Source organism: Anoplopoma fimbria, chromosome 12, assembly GCF_027596085.1.
Source record: "Anoplopoma fimbria isolate UVic2021 breed Golden Eagle Sablefish chromosome 12, Afim_UVic_2022, whole genome shotgun sequence".
NCBI classification, from domain to species: Eukaryota; Metazoa; Chordata; class Actinopteri; order Perciformes; family Anoplopomatidae; genus Anoplopoma; species Anoplopoma fimbria.
The window spans coordinates 13,106,883-13,132,984 of NC_072460.1; the positions used below are offsets into that span (position 1 = coordinate 13,106,883).

The following is a 26,102-nucleotide window of genomic DNA, read 5'->3' on the forward strand; positions in this document are numbered from 1 at the left end:
CAGAACCTTTCAACCTTAAACACATACACAGACCTACACACACACACACACACACACACACACACACACACACACACACACACACACACACACACACACACACACACCCCAGACATACAGCTAATCCCCTGGCAGGCGGCTGACCCCTGGAGAAATAAATAGGCTACAGTGATCGGATAGATAGACATATAAGCAAATGGAAAAAGCTATGGAACTTTCTCCGTTTCCCCTCTGGCCTAGTTCAATTTGTTCACCTGCCATCTCCATGATAAACTAGTTGTCGTCTACAAGTTGTAAGCTTTCTGTTCTGTCACAGTGATGTGTGAGAGAAAGAAAAAGAATGATCGAGACAAAGCGTAGCTAAGTAGAGAGGCAGGGCTGCAGGGAGAGACAGAGAGGCTCCATAAAGACCCTCGCTGCCCCACGAGGAGGGTTCCAGCCTGGCTGACAGGTCTCCCTGGCTCCCTAATCATCTCCGGCTGTGCTGTGGCAAAGCCCAAAGGAAAAAATTCTCCCCCGTCTCCCTCTGTTACAAGTTTTGTTTTTTTACTCTGTAGCTCATGAAAACGACTGACAACAGTTTTAATAAAAGCTGAGCTCATGCTTTGGTATAGGATCTTCAAATAAAACTATCCTAACAGTTCCATCAATCAAGAACAGGGTTGTAACAATTTTATTTTTGTGTGGTATGGGTCATAACATAAGCTTCAAGTCTTAAGTAAGAAAAAAGAATCTGTTAAATGCCAAATGTTTTATAGTGTTGCTTTTGCTGTTTTCTTTGTTCTCCAAGAGCAAAATGTTCTGTCATGAAAATATTTCTTTGTTTTCTAATTGTTTATCTATCTGACTCTATTTAAGTACTTTACATCTATTATTTTAAATGTATAACTTAAATATGTACAAGGTCATTGCTACTTTATGGACTTAGAAACTACTTACTGTTGGAACAAGTAAAATGCTGCAAATCTGCAACATTAAAGTAATATTAAAGTGATTGACATAAAGAAATGCTACTCTTTATGGCTCTACATGTGATGCTTTTCACCCAGAAATAATTGCTGCTATTTTTTTACATTTCTAGCAGTGGAATCAGCAACTTCTCACAATAACTCCATTCGTATTTGTGGGTCGAGATGACAGACAAACTGTACAAACTGTTCTTCAGGACAAGCTGTTTAATAAATAATGTCCTAGGCAGTTCTGGCTTCCTTTTTGACGTCACATTTTGTTTAACTGCTGACAATCAGAAGAACTATCCATTGACCGACAAAACATTTCATCAAAAACTATGTTCTGCTGTGGTTGTGAGATTAGAGACTTTAGTGTGAAAAAAAGAGGAAAAACAACAATGCATATAACACTGGACATGAGGCCATTAAAGGTGAAATACAGAGACAGAAACAACAGTTTTGAGATAACTGCCCTACGTAATTTAATCTCTCTACTTCTCTCTCTCTCTCTCTCAACCTCTCTCTCTCCCTCTCCATCTCTCTCTCTTAATACCAAGCACTAACCTCATCCCCCTGATGTAATCGCATCAATGCCTTTTGATGTGTTGTTGAGACTGAAATTAGGATTTAAATGCTCTGGTGTTGATTCAACAACAAGAGTCACTGCACAATGCTTAAATACCCAGATATCATTATTGTTTTACTGTGTATCGATAGAGCTCAGGTTCTGGTGATTCCAGAAAGCAAATCCCAGTTTCTGCCATGCTTCCAACTCAAAAGAGATCCTCTGAACACTCGGCTTATGATGCTCCTTTGCCACGAGAAACTGACTCCAACTGATGTGTTGATGGAGAAATGCATGCGTAAGTGCACACACAGCATTCTTTGTCAGCTCATAGAAGCGGTGTCATCTTTCATCACATCTGCTGTCTTGTGCTATATCCTATTTATCTCCAGGCATGTCCTTTTGTAACATGTTGAATGTGAGTCGTGCATCACACAGGTCTCTGTCAAGCTCTGCCCTCTGGTGCAATGATCTGCTCTGAGAGGGCCTTGTATTCACTTAGACTCCATATGCATGGGTCTATATACTATCTAGATATATTTATCTGTGGTTTTGTGTGTGTGTGTGGTTGCAAAAAGCAGCACTCCTGTGTCCATCTGTGAGTTTGTTTTGCCTGATAGTTGAACACCGCCAGCAGCAGCAGAATTAGTCAATTTCAGATCTGGCTGGAGGGCCATGGAGACAAACAGTAGTGATGTCACCTCCCCAGCAGGCTGGGTCCTCACTGAGAATAATCCTGCTACTGTCTACAGTAAACTGTCAGCTAAAATGCTCAATTGTAAATGGATTTACTCCTCAGTTTCATTTTCATCATATCTAATCATTGATTCTATAAAGCGGGGGGTACAATGAAGTATTCTGGTATCCTGTCAAAAAATCCTACTTCTATTAAAGCCAGTAACATCAGCTCTGCTAGATGTTATGTGACAAAAATAATGCGTGGTGACAGACACAACAGGTTAGATGGCAACAGACCTGGTCGTTTGGCATTGACGTGCAGCCAATCAGCGAGTCAGTTATGTAGCTGGGGGACTGCAGTGTAGCCGGGGACAGGTCCTCAGGGCTCGCCAGGCCATCTTTCCACTCCTGAAACACACACACATCCACAGCGTCAGTATAACACAACATCAACATGATGCAAAATGTCTGTAGCATGCTCATGCGGTCGGGCACACAGGCAGCTGCACAACGGCAAAAAAGAGCCCATGAATCACAGAACATGGCGCCATGAGTTCCTGAGGGATGAGCCAGCAGTGCTGCTGTTTATGTAACAGCATTGCCACCTGCCATGATACGTACTCCTTCATGGATCAGCTCCACATTAAACCTGTGTCTCCACTAATAGTCTTGAGCTACCTAGTGTAAACAAGACACTGTCAAGAAGTTGGCTTTAGTTTGTATTGATACTGAAGCTTTGCATGTTTACTTCAGAGCCAGTTTATTCGAAGGCTTAATGAGAAGACGGTGTGGGAATAATATCATGAGTTTACTTATGAGCCGGTTCATCTCAAACATCTAAAAGCTGGCATGCAAGGCCTTGTTTGATTAATTCATGTGACCAAGAAAAAAAAAGATGCATCATTGTTACAACTTTTCACTTCTCACCTGTTCTCTATGGGTGACAGGCAGGATGGTGAAAGTCTCATCATGCCTCGGGGGGCTGCCCAGATCCTGGCTGTGGCTGTGGGACAGAACAGGTGGAGGCTTTCCCTCAAGTTTGCGGACCTGACGCTCCCCTTTAGCGGTGGCCCCCACGCTGAGTTTGCGGACAGGGTTCGTGAGCCACTTCTTCAGCGTGCTCACAGAGCGTCTGGAGCTCGGGGAGCTCGGGGCCGAGCTGCCTGAGGCCTGTGGGGGTAGTGACGCCACAGAGGTGGATATGCTGCCCTCACTGCCTGCTGCTGAGTATGAGTCTGGAGAAGGGACAGGGAGAGAAATAGAGCAGAATGTTATTGGTAAAACAATGAGTGTCTGAGGAGACACAAAGTCGAGGTTAGAGAACTGATAGATAAGAGTTTATTGGGTCAAAGGGCAGAGTACATTCTGACTCTCTTCATTAATACCTCCACAGTCATTGAAACAAATAATATATAGGCAAAAACAACAGTGCAAAGACAGCTTTTTGTTTAGGGCAATAGAACTCTTGATTGACTATAAAATGAAAGCAGCTGCACTGCTCAGTGAGAGGTGACAACAGGAGAGAAGAAGTTAAGGGAGAAATAAAACAAAGGGTGGATATATAAATAGCCTTCCTCTTCAAACACAGCCGTGCAGCTGTGAGCTGCACCATAAAAGATGTACTGTTATGTCCATGTCAAGCAGACCATGTTTTGTATGTTTGAGCTGTGAATCCAATCACATGACCAGCACACACTCTGAGCAAGGCAGACAGAGGAGGTCAGAATGGTGGATGTGAAAAATACTGCAGACCAGTTGCAGGCTGGCTGCTGCACAGTAATGTCAGGAGGACATGGGAAGTGAGCTTGGGGGGCGAGCTGGGACCGGACATCCACTTTTAATCCTTTGTAGAAGGGAAGATCCTTGCCTGGGACTGTTTGTTTTTCTGTCCTGTCCCCCATTCCCATCCTGCCTCGTCCACCCAACCCTACCTCCCTTCCTCAGTCCTGAGATAGCTCTTCCTCTAAGCTGTGTGTCTTAAGTGTTTTATCTGTTGTGTGCAAACGCAGCTCAGTTATGCCTTGCCATTCATCTTCTTGCCCTCGACCTGACCTGTGACCCTTGATCACCAGTCTCCTACAGATGGAGAAACACGCTCTTGTTGCCAAGGCTTAATATTGTTTGAAAACAGCTCCTATTTCACCCCAATTGCCATCTGAATGTGACAAAGCTGAAATGAGTTTTAGTTTTCAAGAAAATGCAAACGCTTGAGTTGAGTTTGTGAAGTTGTTATGCATTTGTTCATAAAAAGACAACACTGACCTGAGCCACAGAGGAAGATCTTATCACAAAACTCAGCAGTAAGACTCAGACCCATACTGCAGAAGCAACATTGACACAGCATTGCCCATTTTGAGAGCGTATCTTCTTCAAAGGCAAAACCAAAATAAATTCACAATTGCCCTCAGTTTTCGTACTTAAAGAGATTGAGCTTTTCCACGCAGGAATGCAATAGTAGCCACTGTACCGATCAATGGAAATGAGCTGTGTGAAAAATGTCCCTAATTCTCTGGTGCAAAAACCTTGGTCAAACTATTTGACTGATGGCTAACCTCAGAGCAAAACTACTCACACTCATGACATGACAAAGCTAGTCCACACATATTTAGGTAAAATACATTGTTTATGAATCCGGCGAAAAAACTGATTGTCTGTATGTGTATTTTCACCACATAGACAGCATTTCCTCTGTAATCGTCCTCCTCTCTACAAACATTTTACAGGCATCATGCGTGTGTGTGTGTGTGTGTGTGTGTGTGTGTGTGTGTGTGTGTGTGTGTGTGTGTGTGTGTGTGTGTGTGTGTGTGTGTGTGTGTGTGTGTGTGTGTGTGTGTGTGTATGTGTGTGTTTGTGTGATCCCAGGGTGACCAATTTCCCCATACTTCCCCACTCCAATCCACATGAAAGGTTGGAGAGAGTAAAAGGAGATCTGAGTCTGGCAGAATGGAGGATTGAAAAGAGGAAACAGGCTGGAGCAGAGAGGGGTACAAAGAAGGGAGACGACTTAACCCTGCGGGGGGTAGCCAGAAACTTTGAACAAACACTGGATTGGTCCATCGACAGTAAGACGACATAATAAAGATCAGCAGTCAACCAGAGTTCAAGCCTCTGCCTTTTGTGAAGTGTCATAGCTGTAGAAGACAATAGGATATCAAAAAACATCAGAAAGCTATTGTATTTGTTGCTGGAGCTGTAAAACCCAGAGGCAAAGCATACACCATCTCTGAGGGTCCCCAGCTAGAGAGAACAGAGAGGATGTGAAAATGACACTGAGTACATGTGATAACCCCCGAACCTCAGCTCGTCTGACCTCTAACAAGGACCAGGCCTAGAGGTTTCTCTTTTCCAGTGTTGTTCACTGCTCAGGTTCAGGCAGTCAGGGTTTAGGGGTCACAGTGCAGAGACACAGCCGCAGAAACACATTTCTAACCAGCTCCAGACATCTGCTGAGATAGCTTATCACAACAACAAAAAAATGAGAGATTGACACCCTCTCCGTGCCTGGAAGCAATTAAAAGTGAGTGGAGACAGCAGTGCAGCTCCATGATTTGCGACTTGACGTCAGAATTTCTCAGTGACTCTGTCAAATGCACAGATTTACAACGTGCAGAGTGTACATCATTTACCGGTTTTATAATTAAGATCATTACATCTGCATCAGTCACCATGGCAACTCTGCAGTTCCCCTACTGATCATTGTGCATATGGTTTGGTTTCCCTGTTGACCCTGGAAAGCCTCATCTCTGGATTTTTATGAAACCGTAGGCCACTACAGGGACATCATTAACAGCTTTTTTATTTTCACAGTAACAGCAAGGAAACTGTAAAACGCAGAGGGAGATGATGAGCTTCCCCTCGGAGCAACATGCCTCCGCTCTCCCTACACATTGCAAGATGAGAGGAGTTGATGCCATTATACACCTACACAGAGGAAATCGGTGAAAAAAAAGTCCCACCCACTCTGCCTCTGTCTTGCTGGATGCTGATAGTTCCCAGTGACATTAATCTCCATAATGGCGCTGCTAAGAAAAGATTACCCAGGCTGATTTTGTTAATGCAGCTTGACTATTGTTTATGTGCTAGTGATAATAAACATTTAAAGGCACAGGGCTGAATTAAGCTGGCCTGATCTGTGATGATCAGTTAATGCTGGGCTTTCACCAGCCGCCCACTCACTGTCTGAAAGGCTGAGCGGAGCCCCGGCTGGGAGGCTTGCCCAAAATTTTGCTGCACCATGTTACTTTGGAGCCGATTGGGTTTCTGCTGCAAAGTAGATCCAGACTTCCTCTTGATGCTGTTCACTCACAATAGTGAAGTTTGACAGTACTCATCGCCTGAGAGGACAACTTAAAAGAGTCTAAATTAGGCAGTCTATGCTTCATTTATCCATAACCTCTTTTTCTTGCACTAAATCAAGCTTTTGACATCATGTCTGGTCTAATCATTTTAGGGCTTCAACTAACAATTACTTTCATTATCAATCATTTTTGTTTATTGTTGTATTGATTAAGTTGTTCTGCATAAAACTTCCGAAAACTGCCCAGAAATGTCCTAAAAGCCCAGTCAATTTCATCAAATGTCTTGTTCTGTATGACCACAGTCTAAAACCTCAAAATATTTGATTTACTGACATTGGAAAGCATAAATGGTTACATTTGAGAATCGGGATCTGCCAGTGAGTGGGCAGCAATACAAAAAATGTATTGATTATCAAAATAGGTGCCGCTTCATTTTCTGAAGTTTGTTTCTGATTGTTGCATCTCTTAATCAGTTGATGGTCTTCTGTCTTTTTAATGTGGTTTATAGTGAACAATGGCTGCTCAGCAAAGTTATGAATTTTATTGTAGCTGAATTGAATTATCGAATTATCCATCCAGATTATCTGGATTATTCTGACTTCCATGTGGGAAGTGAAAACACCAGCAATAATTTTGTGAAGGTCAGAAAGGTTTGATTTGGATTTGATTGAATAAAATATGTATTTCTTGGCAATTTTATGTTTGAAACAGAAAACTAAAGGGCAAAGAAAATAAGGGCAAAGCAATCTCCAGTGTGTAGGTAGATGATGTGGATGGATGTGCTTTAAGTGTTGGTCCCCCTGAAGAAGTTTGGTCCAACTTCCCTTTATTGATCAGTTGATAAGTGAGTGCTGCTGAGCCAACAAATCGGGCTAAAAGCGTTGGCTGTAATGGAGCAAACTTGTTCACAGCTGCTCCACTCTGGAGCTCTCTGTCAATCCTACAGCCTCTTGGGAATGTGTGAGCAATTTAGGCATCACTGGACTCCACTAATACAGACAGACATGCAGGTGCCTACACACTTGCACATGCACAAAAATGGTACATGCAAATTTTCTCCAGGGTAGCTGTCCAGATGTGTGGCCGCAGTCTGTTCACTTGTGATGTGAGCTCCCAGTGTCATCTATCTGTCACAGTAAACAGAACACAGCAAACCAGAGGCAGGCGAAACTGCTGGTCATCACAGTGTCAAACATGTTAAAAGTCCAGCTTTAACCTCCAAGCGTCTAAGAGACTCTTAGAGCTGCCAATCAATGCCAGCACCTCAAAGATCACAAGCCTGGGGTTATGAGAGTGCAGCCGTCAACACACAGGTACCAGACACCGGCCCGAGTCATCGCTAACAACTCAACAGAACACCGTGCTTATCTTCTTTATTCTCTTTCACTCGTTCATCGCCTTCCCAACCTTGTGCATTTCAGCCCAGGCTCTGCTTATATATTACATTTCACCTACTCAGAGGAAATGGAGACTCTTCCCATCAACTAGCAGGACCTGGGCTGCACCCAGGCACTCAGATGTGCAGACTGATAGACCTGTGAAACAATGAGGCACTTAGTACCAGATGCATCTGACCGGAACCCTTTAACTGTCCTCTGATGAACTTTTGCAGAAACAACAAGGAAACATTTAAGATCTCATTCTATACTTGTCAGCAGTGGTTTTCGAAATGAAAAGACGTTTTTTTTGCCTTTTTGAAACTCCTTATGGTTTGCCTCCTATCTTTGTCTTTTCCTCATTATATTTTATCCTGTTGGCGACAGGCTGTTTCATGTGTATTTTGTTTGTACTGCTTCTGATTAATAAATCCTGGCACTTGGCTGTTCTCTCTCTATCCTGTCCTCCCTCTTCCCTTCTTCATCTTGACTCCTTCCCCTTACAACATGCCCCCACTTTTTTTTTTACACCGCCACCTCTCCTGCACTCTTACCCGCTCTTCCCCTTCTCTGCACTGCAGGGTTTTTTAGCTGTGTGTGCTGGGATCAGCACACACAGCACCCTCCTCTGATTCAAGGCCCTACTCTTACCCAAAGCTGCTGAGACCAGCACAAGCTTGACATGCAAAACCAACTGGCAGAGGACACAGCGACACAGTAGTGAAGGAAAAAGTACTTCGAAAATCTCTCTTCTCTTCTCTTCTCTAGTGGTGATTATGCATGGTACGACTTAAACTACTAAACCTTCAACATTAAAAATCCTGTGAGATTATCAGGCTGATACATCTTTCCAGTAAATATTAAAATGTATGTTAAAGAGCAGCAGAGAGAGGGTGAGGCTGAGATGGGCTGATGAGGAGAGCAGGGATCATTCATGATTTAGGCAAGCAGCAAATGAAGCTTAAGCATAGATATAAACTGGGAGCAGGAGAAGAGAGAGTGATTAGGGCACATCTCGCTTTTCAAATATATTTGAGAGCATATAAGCAATCTAGGAACATGGACATGTATCTAGAAGCGCAACCACTGTCCTTATTGTGTGTGTATTTATGTGCAAAGAGAGACACATTGCAGTCAGACAGACAAGTGAACAGAGATTTCCTGTCCTCCTACTGACCTAGTTTATGCAGACACACACACTGCTGTGAGACAAGGAGCACAGAAGAAAATACGCAGCAGACACAGTCAAGTGACACAAAAACAAGCCATCAAGGTCGATATTCTGTGGCGTAGTTTTCATCAGCATAAAGTATCATATCAATAGAATGAATAGATGACGCAGGCACTAATCCTTTTGTCTATGGAACATTGTGAAAGAGTGATTCAGACACAGAAACAGTCCTAAGCTTTAACACCTCAAAGCTGCTGCTTCCATCTCGACCAAGGTTTACAAAAAAGGATGCATTAGCAGTCGCGATCGCACCGCAGACATTTGGTTTTCCTCTGCTGCTGCTGCAGCAAGCTTGTGGCAGTCTAAAACTGCAACCATGTTTGTGGTTATTTGGCCTGAAAACTACAGACAATCCTCCAGAGCCATTCAGAGAGAGACTTGCCAAGATCCTGGCACCATCTGCCTTTATTTATCTCAATGTGAACTCTAAGGAAGGTTCTTAAGGTTCCAGCGCGGTCCATTTTACTGTCAAAAAACAGGAGAATATGGACACAAATCATCATTCATGTATTTCATTTTTGAACCTATCAAGACAAATCAGAGCAGCAGAGATATTCTGACTTGTATTCTCTTGTATGGATCAAGCACAAAGAACAACTGATTCCACATTTCCGAAAATGCAATGTGTCTTTCATTAGATGCTCCCTTCATGGTAGATGTCGACAGTTCAACCTCCCAAGTTTGTAACACAGCAAAAATTGTATTTCCAGAGCCCAATCCAGGATGTTTTCAAACTTCGAAAAGCTCCCTTTATGTGAAATCAAATAATGGATATAGAGATTAGAGTATGTCAGTGCTATACACACAGTGGAATTTAAATTTTAAGATAAAGTTTTCAGTTGTGATTACATTTCAAAATAGGTGTCCAGATGCTTATAAGATTCAAATCTTAATGGCCGTTATTTTCTTCCATACCTTCAGAGGTACAGAGGACATTATACAGCTGCTTTCACCATCCCTCTGTAAGTATGATTTTGAATGATGTCTCTTATTGACTTCACCAATTGTAACTTCATGCTGTTCTTGAAATAAATATGAATATCATAATAAATAAACATATCATTATTGAGCCATTAGTATATCAAGACAGATGTACGAACACATCCCATGGTTCACTGATGGCAGTGGTGGAAGAAATGGAATAAGAAAAATTATACATTTTTTAAATCAAACAAAGTGCAAACATTTATTTTAAGAGCAAATAAAAGCACAAAATTCTATCAACCATCATTCACAGCCGTCAAATAGCTCCAAACATGCTCCCCTCTTTTGTTCAGCCATCATCTGTCGTCCTGAGTAACTAGTCAGGGTGCAACAGCAGCGAGAAGTAAAGAGTTCAAGGAAACGTTGCTGCACAGACATTTATACTCCGATGAAATACAAATTAGTGTAGAAAAGAGAAACTGATCCCTTTTTGTATTGATCTTGTTTACGCTAGAATTGAACTTCAAACGAGACTTAGGTATCTGTTGCATCATTATATCTGAATTGATCTGCCCACCCCTAGTGGGCCCGACGCTTCCACAAGGACATTATTGCAATAAAAGCATGTGTGGCCGACCCAGCTATGTAAACAAAGCACAGAGGGTTAATCTCTGAATACAACACATTGACGGTGAACACTTTCCCTTTCTGCTCAGGTAGACATTACTCAACTGTCTCTTTATATAGCACATAGTTGTTTGAAGCTATAATAATGCCCTGAATGTTGAATAAAGCAGTCATTCCCAAAGATTGGGTCAGGACCCACACTTGGGTTTCTCAGATTTTATTAGAGCAGCCAAATAAATTTATTCTTTTATTTAAACTTAATATTTGCAGTACACCTTTGTGCCACACAAAAGGAGCCTGAATGTTTATATTGTTTCCGAAATGGCAGTAAAATGATCAGGAATGTTTATTTATGGACAAATTCTGCTCTTAACATGATTAATAGGTAAGGCCTTTTGAGAATTGGGTCGCAACAGTTTGTTATTTTTAAAAAGTGGCAAACACTGGTATAGAGAACCTTTTAATGTACCAAAAGTAAAAGTACTCATTGTGCAGAATGGCTCATTAGAACTATTGATGGATTAATCGATGTGTACATCATTTTAATGTTGCAGCTTGTGAAAGTGGAGCTAACACATCCTGGAATCCTGCTTGACCTTGCAGTGTCTACATGGCACTCTGTTTTAGTGTTGGTGTGCACGCGTGTGTGTTAAATAATGGTAGTGGTTATCTACACTACCCTTTCAGCCTCTTTAGCAGAAGGCAGCATCAGTGCATATACACTCTACTGTTGATCATTACTATGATTATCTGGGCACACACGTACACTCTAAAAGAGGGAAAGGGAGAGAGTGGCTCACACTTCTATTTAGGGGTAAACAAGGCTGCCATTACGCCCGAGGTGGCTGTGAACGCAACGCAAATTAAAAGCAATTGTGATTCCATATGGCCGCTGTGGCAGTGCCAGCCAGAATGCCTACGAGGAGAGCTGGAGACAGAGTTGTGGTGCCTGCTGGGACATGGGAGAATCTCCTCAGGGTCCCAGTCTGCTTCACAGCTCTGGTCCATTCATCTTTTGCTGTTTTCTCACGCTGGCTGTATACAAAGTCGCTACTCTGACCTGCAAGTAGCAAAAACTACCGTATATACCTCATCGTTTGAACTTCCTAAACTGAATTCTGCAAATATGGCATCACATATAGTCGTGTCTATAGCATACTACATGTTCAGACACTGGTAATGTGAGCTAAGCATTAAAGGTTTGCATGTCGAAACCACAGAATTAAACAAATGAGGGAGCTCTAATGCTGATCTGGCAAACTGTGGATGTAGATGTGTTGGTACAGTTATTCTCAGTCAGACTTGATGGGCTTTCCAGACACACATTCTCATTCCTTTCCATGGCTCTAGACCTCTCCCCACTCTAATCACCATAGCAACAAAGCCCAGAAGGGAGACAGAGTGGGAGACAGCAGCACAAAAGATTGGCCATCATGAAATCAACCTACACATGTGGGCACATACACACAAAGTGTAATAATTAGGAATAGATTTGCATCAATATTCATACAGTAACCCAGTGCAAAATGTGTTCATGCCTTATTTGTAAAACAATGCTGTGCACACAAAGGATGCCTTTGAAAAGCTAATTCCAAATGGAATAAAACCATCTGCACCTGTCAGCTTTTGTCTATTTCAGATCAAATCCTGCATTTGGATCAAGAGCTTTCCATATGGTCATAAGAGGGTGTCTTATGAATACACAAAATCCATTCAAGTGCGACAGGGAGAACTGGTGCCCAGGTCCACCTGGAAATCTGTGGGCTAAGTCCAGGGATTGAACAGTGTTGATTACTTTATGGACCATCGATTCAGGATAATAAATTCTAATGATGACAGTTAAGCAAAGCTTAAGAAAGGGTACAAATATTGACAGGGGGGTGACTGCAGTCTCTAAAAACTGTCTATATCCTTGTTAGCAGACCATAAACTAAGACCATGTTTTTCTCCTACAGTAGTTGTCAGCTGATGTCATTTGAATGTTACCACAGAAACACATAATTCTGATATAGCCCAGGGGTATGTCTTATTTTAGCCATGGCTGTCTCAGTTTTGCTGCAAAATTGAGTAATGCAGTTGCACAAAAAAAAAGGACTATAAAGGTCTTTGGAGGCGGGGGGGTTGCATTCATTAAGTAGTTTACAGTGAAGATGCTGACAGGAAGCATAAGGAGAGAGAGGAGGGTTTGACATGCAACACAGACATTCTGTGTCACAGCAGTAATCTGAAGGCTTTGTCTTAACCACTAGGCCAACAGGACCAAAACCTCAAGTATGAGATTCAATAGACTAGCCGCCAGCTATCTCTGAACTAGAGCATGAGAGTGTTTGTGGTAACAATCAATGGTACCTGCTGACAAACTACAATCAGTGTCATCGGCTGCCAAAGGACAGGAAGTTTGATCAATTCTTCTTTGCTGACAATGTAGTGGAGCAGCCAGGAACAAGAGGAGAAAGTTTACCAAAGAATTTTCCGGTAAAAAACGTTTTGTTCTTTTTACATTATTCCACAAGACACGGGTTGTCTGATGAAGTTGGATCAGCTACGTATTAGTCTCGATTTACCAATAATACATTTTGTGATTGAGTAATACTAAAGATACTCAATAACTAGACACTTTTAAGCAAGTGATGAACTTGTACAACTAGCCTCTTGTCAAAGAGACACATGGGATAATTCAGGTCAGAACATAACAGCGATACTCCATATACTGATCTGCTATCTGTAGACTTATAGTGTAACCAAACGGTTAAGGGCTGCCTTTAACTTACTGGTTGCACACTTAACATAACTGTAAATGTGATTAAGAACAAGGTAGCCATCAAGACACAACAAGCAGTTGTTCTCAAGATCAGTAAATCTAAAATCAGCACACTCAGTTCCTCTAAATTGTAGTCATAACTCAAGCCCACTTATTCAACACAACTCCACATTGCTTCCAATATTGTCACTTTCCATTGTTTGCTTTGCTTTGTGCACTGTTTTGGAAAGTTTCTCAGCGAGGCCTCTATCAAATGCTCTCCTGGGAGGACTGCAGAGGAGAACAGCCAGAATCAGAGTACTTCTCTACTCTGACAGCCTGAGGGGTCACTGAGGCAATCGTTGTAGTTAACCTAAGTCGCTAAGACTTATAGTAAGCATTTTTCAATGTGGCTGAAGGAGAAAGTGAACTAATGTAATGCACACTGTAATCAATCGTTACAGTGCGATTTCATACTAGCCCAGTTAAATTTGAACGAACATAAGAGGGAGTGAGTAAAGCAACAGTAATAACAGTTTGAATAGTGTACCAACAAATGTCATGACACCTCTAAAGACTGCAGACGTATAAAGAGCCATATGGGCTGAAAGTGGGGGGAGAACCTTATGGGGGAAGCGGCTCTTCTCCCCCTCTGCGCTGTAGGAGGATTCTTTCTAAACAAGGTATGGAATGCACTCCTGTGTTTCATAATTTGTTCCCTCATTCTTTTCCTCTGCAGGTTTACAAACATCCCTGGAAGAGGATAAAAAAGAGAGGGAAAGAAAGTTGGAGATAGAGGAGGTGAGCGGCATGGGAGACCTGGAAATATGTCAGGGCAAGGCCGAGCGAAAAGGAAAGGAGAATGAACTGTGAAAAAAAGAGATGGTTAAAATGAAAAGGGGAGAAGACATAATTAATAACTGGCTGACTGGCTGTATGCCGACCAGTCAGAGAGAGAGAGAGGGGGGGAAGAGGAGGAGAGTGAGAGAAATGAGAATGCCCCAGGAATGATCCTAATGCTTCACTTGGTGCTCACATTCCAAGCTAGCAAATCATGCAACATTCAGCCCAAAATTCAGACCGTGTAATTCCTTCATCCAGCTAGGAGACTGGGAGCACTGGTTTGCTATACAAGTCTAGAAAAGTATCCTCCCCCTTTCTCTCACTCCATTTCTATCCCTCTCGCTCTATCTTTGTCCTTTTCTCTGGTGCATGTGTGAGAGAGAAACAATATGGAGGAGATCAGTTGCACAGCAGAGAGGAGACTGGGGGTTTTGGTGGGAGGGCAAGAGGAGATGACGAGGACGAGGGTGGGCTGGAGTGCAAAGTTTAAAAATATCTCAGACTGCCGAACACAAGGCTGGGCCACAGCAGCCGAGCAGCATACCTTCAATTTCAGCTATTTTTGTTGCTTTTTCCATAATGTCTGAAGTCTGCCTTATAAGCTGATGACAAAGACGGTTCTCCAGCTGAGACATAAAAAGACACACCGGTTCTGTCACGGCAATTTTCCCATGCGTTTGCCAACAGGGCTGCATTCTGTCAGGAGAAAACTCGACTTGTTATCGAAATTATTCATGGGTCTCAGGGGTCTCAGGGAAACCTGGGGATCGAAATTCCTGCATCTGAACAAGACATTGTGCCCTAGCACCTCCGGAGGCTATAGCTCCATCACCCACTCGGGTCTGTGAAGGAGGGCAAGGGCACAAAAAATGTTCCTCCAGTGATCAAGTATTTTATTAAAAAATTGCCTGGAAACTGCAGCAAATGAGCTGGTGTTGAACCTGAACATTACCTGTAGCTGTAAAGTATGAAACAACTGGAACAAAAGTCATGCAGTTTAATACAGATAAATTATTACTCGATTAATCGAAGAAATAAGTAGCAGAATCGATGATAAAAATAATTGTTAGTTGTAGCTAATTAAAGATAGCAAATTCACAACTTAATTTGCAACACAGGTCTAAAGGATTATATTGTAGATGTTTGTTACTTTGACCATTTCCATGTATTTCTCTGTTCTCTCTGTCTCTGCCATTCAACCAAGTAAACATACAATACTTGTATGCATGTGTGTGTGTGTGTGTGTGTGTGTGTGTGTGTGTGTGTGTGTGTGTGTGTGTGTGTGTGTGTGTGTGTGTGTGTGTGTGTGTGTGTGTGTGTGTGTGTGTGTGTGTGTGTGTGTGTGTGTGTGTGTGTGTGTGTGTGTCATTGCTAAGGGGGATCCTTGTTCTTAACTCATTGCATGCATGACTCAACACCAACCCCAAACATTCTCGAATAAACACACTAACAGATGCACAGGGAACACATATAGATGCACAATACACGTGCAGAGCAGCACATGGCTTTTTCCTTCTTAACAGGAGAAAGATACAGAGAAAAAGATTTTTTGGAAGGAGAGATGGATATTTTTGGTCCGCAAATAGAAACGTTGTTTTAGATGCTATGCCATTGTTACAGCTGCAGTCAAGTCAATTTCAACCTAAACTCCCAGACAGAGGAAAAGCTGCTTATTGTGGAGAACAGAGAAGGTCAGAGACATGTTGAGAAAAAAACATAACCAAATAACTGGAGATATCTGTATATATGAGAAAAAATGACAGAGAGTAAAAAAATAGATCGGATAAGCCTGTTACTGTTGGTAATCAGCTAATCAGAGCCTTCTTGTAGAGCTAAAACTCCAAACTCTTTGGAGTTTTTATTTACCCACTGAATAATATTCCCTAAGAAACCAGAAATATTTAGCAAAAAATACATTTACAGTTCACTTTGCACCTAAAACTAAAAGTGTATCTTTATGTTTTGACAATGTATTATTGTAACTAATTTTTCAATTCCAGCTAATTTCCAATATGTTCAGGTATTCCTCATTCAAACTCCTTCATGTCTTTCAAATAGATGTATGACAAACCAATTAAATGCATTCAAAAGTGTATTGACTCAGAAAACATATATAATATATGTAACATATATATCTAAGACACATTCAGGTTGTATGCTTTTTAAGACCACATTTCAGATACAGAAATACTGTGTGTTTTTCTTATTTGTCATAAAATGCATTTTCAAAGGCATTCTGAAGAATCTGCCTTGTTTAAGTGTGATTTTATTATATTTGTTTCCTCTGTCTGTGTCTGCTTTACCTAAGGGTGCATCCAAAATACCATTAGGTGTGTGGGAGGCTGTGCTGCAGTAAAGATGTGATGTAGAAATGATACTGTTGGCTTCCACTGCAGTGGTATATCATGTTTAACATTACCACTTATGTATAAGGAAAACCATTGGAATCATTGGGGGTTTGTCCATGCTTTTTATGTGAATTCCTACTTTAATTTGAAACCTGCTATTTGATCCTCAAAAAGCCACCCAAATTTATAAAATGCCTTTATGTATTATCAAATTCCAGATATTACATATTTCTTGCTTTATTCGAACTTCCCCTCACACATTACACACTTTTCTCAAAGCACAACACAGATCTGGTTTGGTGAATCCACAGGTTGTATTTCCTCACTCTGGCCTATGGAGACAATTGACTGAAGACAATATCAAGCAATGGCTCACCAACCTATTTTCAAATGGTTAGTCAACAGTATTTGCTGGGAAGCAGCCCTCACTAATGGCCCTCTGGCAGCCAATCTACTAATGTGAATTGCAGAGCAGCGCTAACATCAGAGCTAAAATGATACATGCTTTTCTCTTTCATTATACCCATCTCTCCACCTGTCCATCTTTCTGGGCTCCTCTATCATGTTGAGTACTGCTCAGATCAATAATCCCACCCCTCCCCTCCCCTCCCCCCTGCACTCATGTTTATGTATTGTCATATTTCCTCTGACTATTTTTCATGCCATCTGGCACTTGTCAGGACTGTTATAAACCTGCAACACACACATTGCAACAACAAACCCTTACAGCATTCACACATTATCATGCTTAGCTAAGGGCTCTATGCTCTTCTTCCTGTTTCATTACACATTGATTAGGAAGTATAAGGCCACAGAAATCCATTGATTAGCCTGCTTTTCTGACACACTGCAGTCCCTTTTTTGCATTCAAGAGAATTGGCTAGAAGTGATGGTCATCTTGGGCAAGTCATTAAATCTGAGTGACAGCAGCTGAAATTAGTTCAAGTTTAGTCATTTATTCGCTGATGGCTTCTTGTGAGTGTGTTGATTTGAGTGAGTGTGTGAATGGAGGGGCATGCCCAAAATACATATGGTGTGGCATAATGGCATACTGCACTGTGTCATCATTCAGTGTACAAGTAAGTGTTATTATGCCTAAGTAGGGAATGAATCATGCAGTAAACTATCATTTCCTCTTGTGTCAGTGGAGTGACTTTTTTAGAAACAATGAATGGTGTGGATGCATCGTCAACAGTTTGTCCGATACAATAGTCTAAGACAGCCTGTCACTGAGATGAAAATGAGTGTAAAGGGGATAATCTTTGTTTGTTGTTGATGCTAGAGACACATTAGAAATCTGGCAGCCATCACCAGAAAGTGTATTTTGAAACTGATAATCTTAGCTGAAAAAACAGTCGGCTAGTGTTTTATTTAAAAAAAAATAACTGCCCTACAGTCAAACATAGACATTATTTGATACTGTGGCATCATTGACCTGCATGCACATTGTCTTGGGACTGCCAGAAGTTCTGAGGACCTTGGCTAGTGGGGTCAAACCTGCATTGTTCGATGTTTTTCCTGTAAACACCACAACAGGAAATACTGGGTCCAAGATGTCAGTTTAGTTTTAGACACAGTAAATGAGTTTGAAAAGTCAATGTATCATCCCTTGACACTGTGTTACTTATTGAAACTGCTTTACAGTATTGGAAAGGATCGTATGTGAGCTCCTAGTGGGACCAAACCAGTGGTAGCAACATAGAAATGTACTTTACACGCTCCATGAAGAGGTTTTATAGAGCACACAGCTTCACATTAATAGTTAAGAGTAGTCTAAGAGACTACTGTAGGTTTCTAATGTGGTTTCTCCAGAGGGGGTAGAACTCTCATATTCCTCCTCTACTTAGATTGTAAAATTAGATCAAGAGGTTTTCTGCTTCTAACTGTAAAATGTAAAAACATCTCATCTTGACATGTTGGATCCAAAACAACCCACTGATACGTTAAATCCAAAGACTACTGGGATGTTAAAGGATAATCTTACTGTATGTTTACTGAGATTTCCTTTAATAGCCTGAAATGTTTCATTCTTCCGATCCCCCACATGTTTATATATCATGATCTAAGTGTGTGTGTATTTGCTATGATCACATTGTAGAGGTGCAGAGGGGAGCTGCAGGCTATGGAAAGGGAGAATATCCATTACATAAGAGATTAAACTGAAGGAATCTGAGGTATGTATCCAACAACGCTGGCCAATAATATGAAAAGACCCCCACCCCATGTGCAGGGCCTCAGCGGGTGGGTCCACTGTTTATCCCTTTGATGTAGGCCTGTAAAAAGGTAACTAACACACAGCATGGTAACACAGCATAAACTCAAATTGTGGAATTGATCACTGTTGTTGTTTTAACTTCCGAGCCACTGTGACAAGAGGCTGTGTGTGTTTATGCACAAGCATTTCTATTTATTCCTGCTCTCAGATAGATGTTACAAAGGGTCTTGAATTTTGTATGAACTCCAGCCATGTTGTAATAACATATCATGCCCCCTGCTGCTTTACTATTTTTATGGGCTGCTGCTGAGAGATAAATAAGACTGATAAGATATAGATATAGATATAGATATAGATATAGATATAGATATAGATATAGATATAAAGGGGAGATCACTGCTGTTTTGTTCAGCTCCCACTATTTGGGGTTTCATCAATCCATGGGCTGCACAAACCAGACTGACACACACTCATCATAATGAGGACCGTCACTTTCCAAATCACACACACACTCTCTCTCTCTCTCTCTTGCGCTCTATTTTAAATGGAAGAATGTATGATGCATGTCCTCTTTCCCTTTCCTTATCCTCACTGTGTATTCATCTGTAAGAAAAGGACTTTATTTTTTCCGCCAGCTCTGATGTGTATGTGGCACACATCTGTTGCTTTAGCTGGAGGCGGAGAGAGCAGGCGAGAGGATCGAAGCTTACACTTAAACCATTAGCATACGCTTGCAGGAATGGAGGGAGAGATAAGGGAGAGGTGGGTGGACATGAAAGAAAACGTGGAGGAAAATCAGCGAGGGAATGTAGCGGTATCAAATGCAGAGGAGTCTCTTCAGTTCAGAATGATCAACAAAAACACACACAAAAACTCTCACACAAAAACAGACTCTCCAACACATTTTTAAAGTACAGCATCAACTTAAAAGGGCAAAGAAACTTAGACCAACTATGTATGAGTCGGTGTGTTTGCATTTGTTAGTGTTTGACACTGACCTCTGACTCGGGCATAGCAGCAGCCACACTTGACCAGGACTTTACGGAACAAGTGTTGGCAGCCACAGCCTCGGTGGTGGCGATGGTGATGGTGGCCCCCTTTCATGCTGTTGAACCATGAGCAGAGGTGGGCATGGCCCGGCACCCTCTCTTCCCCCCCTCCCCCTGTCTCTTTCTCTCTCTCTGTCTCTTAAGTCTCCCTCTTTCGTCCTTACAAGAAGAAGTTTACTCCTCAAAGTGTAAATCCCCAAAGTTCAGTTGATCTTTCTCCTCAGTTGACCGCAGACAGACTTAAAGTCCACATCCAGGCCGAGAAGAAGAGAAAGAGTCCACAAAAGCAGCAGCCAAGAAAAAAAATCCACACTCACAGGGTTTTTTCAGACGGTGATAAACAGCCAAGGAAACATTCCAGCAAGCTTATCGTTATATTGGATGTGCTTCCCTTCCCTATGTCTGTCTTTTTCTCTCTGTTTTCTTTTTGGTGCTGAGCTCTCGCCTCTGTGAACTGCCTGGTCAAATGACAGAGTAGGAGACTGCTTCAGAGAGGGAGAGAGAGAGAGAGATAGGAGGGAGAGAGAGAGAGAGAGAGAGTAAGGGGAGGGGTGAGAAGGGTGGAGTCTGCAGCTCTAGTTGCTGCTATTCCAGGATAAGGTTCCCACTCCCCATATTTTCTCTCTTACTGTCCTTCTGTTTCTCTTTCTCAGCTGGTTTTCTTCTATTTCCCTGCGTACCCACTGTCCCAAGCTATCCAACTCCGAGACCAGAGGAAAATGCCACACTCTCTAGTGGAAATCTAGCGCTCCTTGAAATAGTAACTCTGTAAGGATGCATAATGCTATTTATAGAAGAGAGGCCATGTTGGATTGAAGGTGTCATGTGTTTCCCAGTAAGGCGTCTATAAGTGTGTTCAACTGACAGTTTAAGTGTGAATGTTTACTTCATAGATCATAGAGGGCTTTCCTTACAGGGACAGCTTCAATAATGACTTCTCAAATTTCACAATGCTGGCATTCTTGTGTGTGCATGTGTGCATTTAGCCATCACATGCCTCATTTAGCCTGACAATTCATTACAGTATATCGTGGGAAGTCTGACCAAAGAAACGCATAGACTTAAGGGATCCCAGGCTTACTGGGAGATAAAATCTTCAATCAAGATTTGTAACTTTAAATCGTAATATCAATATTTATCATAATACAGTCAATTTTATGGAAATTTAAACTTTTAACAACAGCATGGTAATATTAGTTTTGGTTTGAAACATCAAGGTACTTTATAATGTTGATTAAAAAACTATGTTAACCCATTACTTATTATTATTACCAACAACGAAGGCCTGCTCTTCCAACTATGGTCAATATGGTAGGTTTAATGGTGTACCAGTAAAAAACAAAAGTACAGATCTTTGCATCGAAAAAAGACAGGTCCTTAGCGCATCTCCTAGAAACAACTAAAAAAATTGTGCTAAACCCTTTACCCCGAAATTTAAACATAGCTCTGCTTTCCCTTTCACATGTTGCTAGGCTCCAATACTAACCTGACCCACCAGATTTCTATTTACATAGTACCATCTGAGAAGCAGTCATTGTAAACTGTTTAGAAAGGACTTTAAAAAAATACTTAGCAGGAGATTGGATGAACCGTCCGTCAATCAAACTCTTACAGAAGCCAGTTGGGAGAAGGGACATATTTTCCGTCGTTGATATAACTGATTCTTTAGCGGCATCTACGCTAACCTCTGCAGTAGGTTTTTTGTTCAGACCGAGTCGCCTCTCCATGTCGTCTCGCACACACCTAAGCTACGGCCATAGCTACCAGAAGCTCTTCACAGGACAGTGATTGGTCCGTGCGCTGACTTATGAGACAAACATTTTGTTTATTACTTGAAGCCCCATGAAGATGGATCTTCATGTGATATGATAGTGTATCCCACTGCCGTGGAAGTTAACTATATTCCTGCTAGTTAATAAATGTTTGCATCAAATAAGACCAAAAATAACGTTATTTTTTACCTGAATTCAGTGAATTTTAGTTTTGCATGTCTGCTCTCTGTCAAACGAGTAATATACAGTATATTACTCTTTTACTGTTGACTGCAGTCACAACATTTGGTTAAGTTTTGTAGTGTGAGTGGCAGCAGTGTGACAGCTCCCCAAACAGGAACCAAAACATCACGATCAACCCCTGGTTGATGTTTTTTAGTTAAGGAAGCGCTTGATTTGATATGCCACAGAGTTTTCGGAGTGGAGCAGGCTTTTTAAAAGTCATTATCAAAGTTGATCATGTTAATTTATTTGTGGGAAGCCAACATCGTGTTCATGATTAATATTCCATTAATTGTGCAGTCCTAATCTGACACAACACACATATGTGTGCATATGTGTCTAAGGCTGAATAGACAGAGCGACATGAGTGTGCATATCTCATGGAGGGGTTGTGTGAGTCAAGGTGAAAACACAAGACTGTATCAGTATCCACACACAAACACATCCAATCCATCTTCTTCATAAAGATTTCCATTATCTACGTCATGATTACGTTCAACCTGGAAGCTGCTGAGGTCGTGTAATTGCTAACATTGCAACATTCCATTTAAATGTGTACTTTACATCATAGCACATTATGCATTACATGATGACGTATAAGCCTTTCTTACAGATGAGACTGTTGACATGTCAGCATAGGACATAACCAACAGAGGCAGGAAGATGAAAGAGGTTAGTGATGATGCAACTATGAAATGCTGCAAATTCTTAGACCCAACCAATTATTTTCTGACCAACACACATCATCCTTTGGCCTGGAGCTGCTGAGTTTATGACTCAGTGTGTGATCTCATCCTACTTTTGCAGCACTCGTCACGCCATGCTTCCTTCACACAAGCTACAATCCGACTGCATGGAAATCACCACCTGGTTACTGCAACAAAGATGAGCACCCACTCAGGTTCTTCTTTGGTGGCATCGACGGAAACAAGAGAAGGCTGAGTATCGGACCAACGTGCACGGATATGCACAAGCATGCACATCCCTGAGGTGCATCGTCAAGTACTTCAACGGTAGGTAGTGCTGTGTCTCCAGCATCCATCTGCACAGTGACAGGGTGGTGGCAGATTGCTGTCAGGATGTTTCTGTCATCTACAGAAGGCTGTGAGGGTAAACAAAGAAGCCTGGCTGCCTCACCCATTACCCACACAAGTAGGGTAAACACACACACTCAGTGGCATTAGACTTAACTCTCTCACCGTCACTCACAAGTACACAGGGCTGACTAAAGAAACTATAGCATGTAAAAGAAGAAAGTTTTTCACAAGTGAGAGAAACCCAACAGTGATAGATATATCATCTATTCTAAGGTTCAGACAGCATGCTGGTTTTCCACATGCAACGCTTGCACTCTGCAGAGATATAGATAGATCACAACCCCCCACTTCCTCCTCCTGGCCTTCCTCCATCTTTCCCTTTCTTTTGCTTATAATGGATGCCTTAAGCGACTGTGATTGAAGGGTCAATTCACCAGAGGAATATTGAACAGTACATCTGAATGTCTCCAATTGTCTGATGCCGATTTGGCTGCCGCATACTGTCTAGGGATAGGAGCACAATTCAAAAAGGGTGGAGAAACAATGGATTTGACAGCAGAACAGAGGGTTTAAAAGCAACACGATAAAACGAAGACAGCAAGACTAGAATCCGAGGGCAAAGCATTACAAATTGAGGGAACGCTGCCTGCGCTTTACACAAACACAGACTACCCAGCAGAGAGATAATGAAGAATACACTTCTCTTGAGATGCATACAAAATTCATGAAGTGAATGCAGGGAAATCTTTTCATGTGCTCTTTAAGTTGAAGGATGGTGTGTTTCTACAAGGTACCCAGTAGGGGGCATTTGTACTTGTTGCATAAGGTTGATTGGTTGGTCCACTTACTTGGCAGCACCTCTTCAAAGCTCCCCGAAAACATGAACATTTTGTTTTATTCTACTTTCATAGATGAAACGTTCAACCCATACAGTATCCCTTTCTCAGTGTGAAATCAAACCTTTGAATAAGTGAACACCCAAATTGGCCTAGGAGACATGTACGAAGCCCTGAATGTTAACAAAAAATATGGAAAAAATGTTCCTCCCCTGGCTTGCAGAGGGGAGCGGGGGATGTGAGGTGAGGCTTGCATTAACACCCATTCATCTCTCTCCTTTTATCTTTTCTCCCTCACTCCTTCCTTCTCTCTCTCCCATTTCCCACACGAGACACACTAAAGATGATTCATCCACACACATATGCCTGTGCAGACATTGAGAGAGAGACCCGGACTGCGACAGTGATAGAGGATGAACAAAATCCAGAAATGTACGATCACACCGGACTGGATTTAAAGCTTGTCTAAAGAGAAGCTCGCCTGTAGATGGATGTGTGTGTTTTTGTTTGAACCAAGCCAGCGAAACAGGGAGAATGTATCGTCTTTACACTCTTTGTGGGAGACAGTCAGTCACATTTAGGAGGCGTGTTCAGAGAGGAATCTTGAGTATGATTTATGAATAAGCTAATCAGCTCATGTAAATGAACACAATGTTTTGCACAATTGCTCATGTTCTAATAGTGTTTTTTCTGGAATACAGATATTGCAAACAAAATACATCCTGTACAGGAAACGCTTTCATAATGTACACTATTAATGCGCACACACTTGAACTGCACAAGGAACACGCAAATACACCAAATTGATATTACATAAGCATGCATAGTAATAGCTACAGAAAGTCTCAGTCCAGCAGATATGCAGTTGCTTTTTCGCAGTGTGCTCCCCAACCCCCCACTGACATTAGCCTCTCCTCACCCCATCAGCCAGCTGAAATCCTGCCAAAATATGCTTCACTTAGATTTTCCTTCCTCCCTCTCCCTCGCTTTTTCCTCCCTTAATTCCTCTCTCTTTTTCTTTCTCCTATCGTCTCTCAGCTGAGCGCCAATTAAGGCAAACTGGCAGTCTGGACAAGCCGGTGTTAGAGGCAGGTTTTGCCTTTTTGGCCGAGGTCCCATCATGGAGCAGAAGTCACAGAGTACTTCAACTGTCCTGTTCTCTTCTATGCTGCTGCTGCTGCTGGTCTGCTGTTTTTATCTAATTAGACTAAACAACACTGCTGGCATGCACCAGGGAAACTGACAAGTGGGTTGCTCTGTGTTTGTGCATGCATTTGTGTGTGTGTGTGTACTTGACCATTATTACCACTCAGTACCTCAGCATGCAGTGAGCAGGAGCTCTGCACTACTCAAAGGGGAGTTACACCACCCGTGGAGACTTGTTTTTCAAAATATTCACGATACTCACGTACCACCCACAATTACAAACATACACACAAACACACTTTGTACATTCACATAAACACATACTCCTTTCCCCATCCAGCTCCTCTTTTTCCAGAAAACCACAGTGTTACTTAATCTAAACGTTGTCAGATTTCTCCTTCTCTACCTGACCCCCAGCCTCCCTCCCTCTCTTTATCTCTGTGAACCTTGCTCCAGAAGTAGCAATGCTAGCACTGAGACTGTGGGACTGCTGCTGCCTGCTTTAAAGGCTTAGATCTGAGCTGAAACGCCACCCAAAGGAGAAAATGTTAATTAAACAAAAGCAAACCCAGGGACCACAAATGGAGAATCACTGCTGCTTTATCTTTGATTAATAATTACTGAGACCAGAGGTTTTCTGTCAAGGGAAAGAGATTTTCTGCTGGAAAAAGAGTCTTAGAGATAGTGTTTCTGCTATAATGAAGTGAAGTCTGAATCATGCTGTAAATCCACTAAAAACTGATAAAATTGCAAATCGGCTTCCTGGTTGTATTCGGCACATTTGAGAGCACAGTGATGTATATATATACATGTATGTCTGCAGATACATGCCTGTAACACTGTGTTTATGCCTCCTTCCTTCCTGGTCAGTCTGTAGTCTAAATGCCAGCTGTTCTGCAGAGCAGTGACCTGTGAGGTGTCCTGCCCAGCTCTAAGCCTTCCAGCTAGACCTGTCTGACCCACTTCGCTGAAACACAACATGAACTTCCACAATTTAACTACAGAAAATACACACATTTAATTATTTTAACCCAATTATTTATGTAAAACGTGATTCACATGTTTTAGTTTTTGACACTGCTTCACAGTCATATCACAGAGGGGAGGCCACTCACACATGTGTTGCTTATGATAAACCTGTGGTCCTTAACGATTTAAAGATGCATCAATGTGAAGGGGTTGCCTATTGTGATGTACCTGCAGAAAATGATCACCCACATCTAGAGTTCCTCTCAGCTGTACAGC

General features: G+C 41.9%; 1 protein-coding gene across 2 annotated transcripts in view; it reads right to left on the reverse strand.

Annotated features, from left to right (window-relative positions):
- The window catches only part of arhgef25a (Rho guanine nucleotide exchange factor (GEF) 25a), a 30,837-nt gene extending 10,561 nt beyond the window's left edge, over positions 1–20,276 (reverse strand). For both annotated transcript variants that reach the window (XM_054608926.1, XM_054608925.1), the window contains exons 1-3: positions 19,794–20,276; positions 3,121–3,428; positions 2,491–2,601 (exon numbers count right to left, since the gene is read on the reverse strand). In XM_054608926.1, coding sequence (XP_054464901.1) covers positions 2,491–2,601; positions 3,121–3,428; positions 19,794–19,899 — 525 coding nt within the window. In that variant the 5' untranslated portion in view covers positions 19,900–20,276. The remainder of the gene's footprint in view (positions 1–2,490; positions 2,602–3,120; positions 3,429–19,793) is intronic.
- Between the last annotated feature and the right edge of the window lie 5,826 nt (positions 20,277–26,102).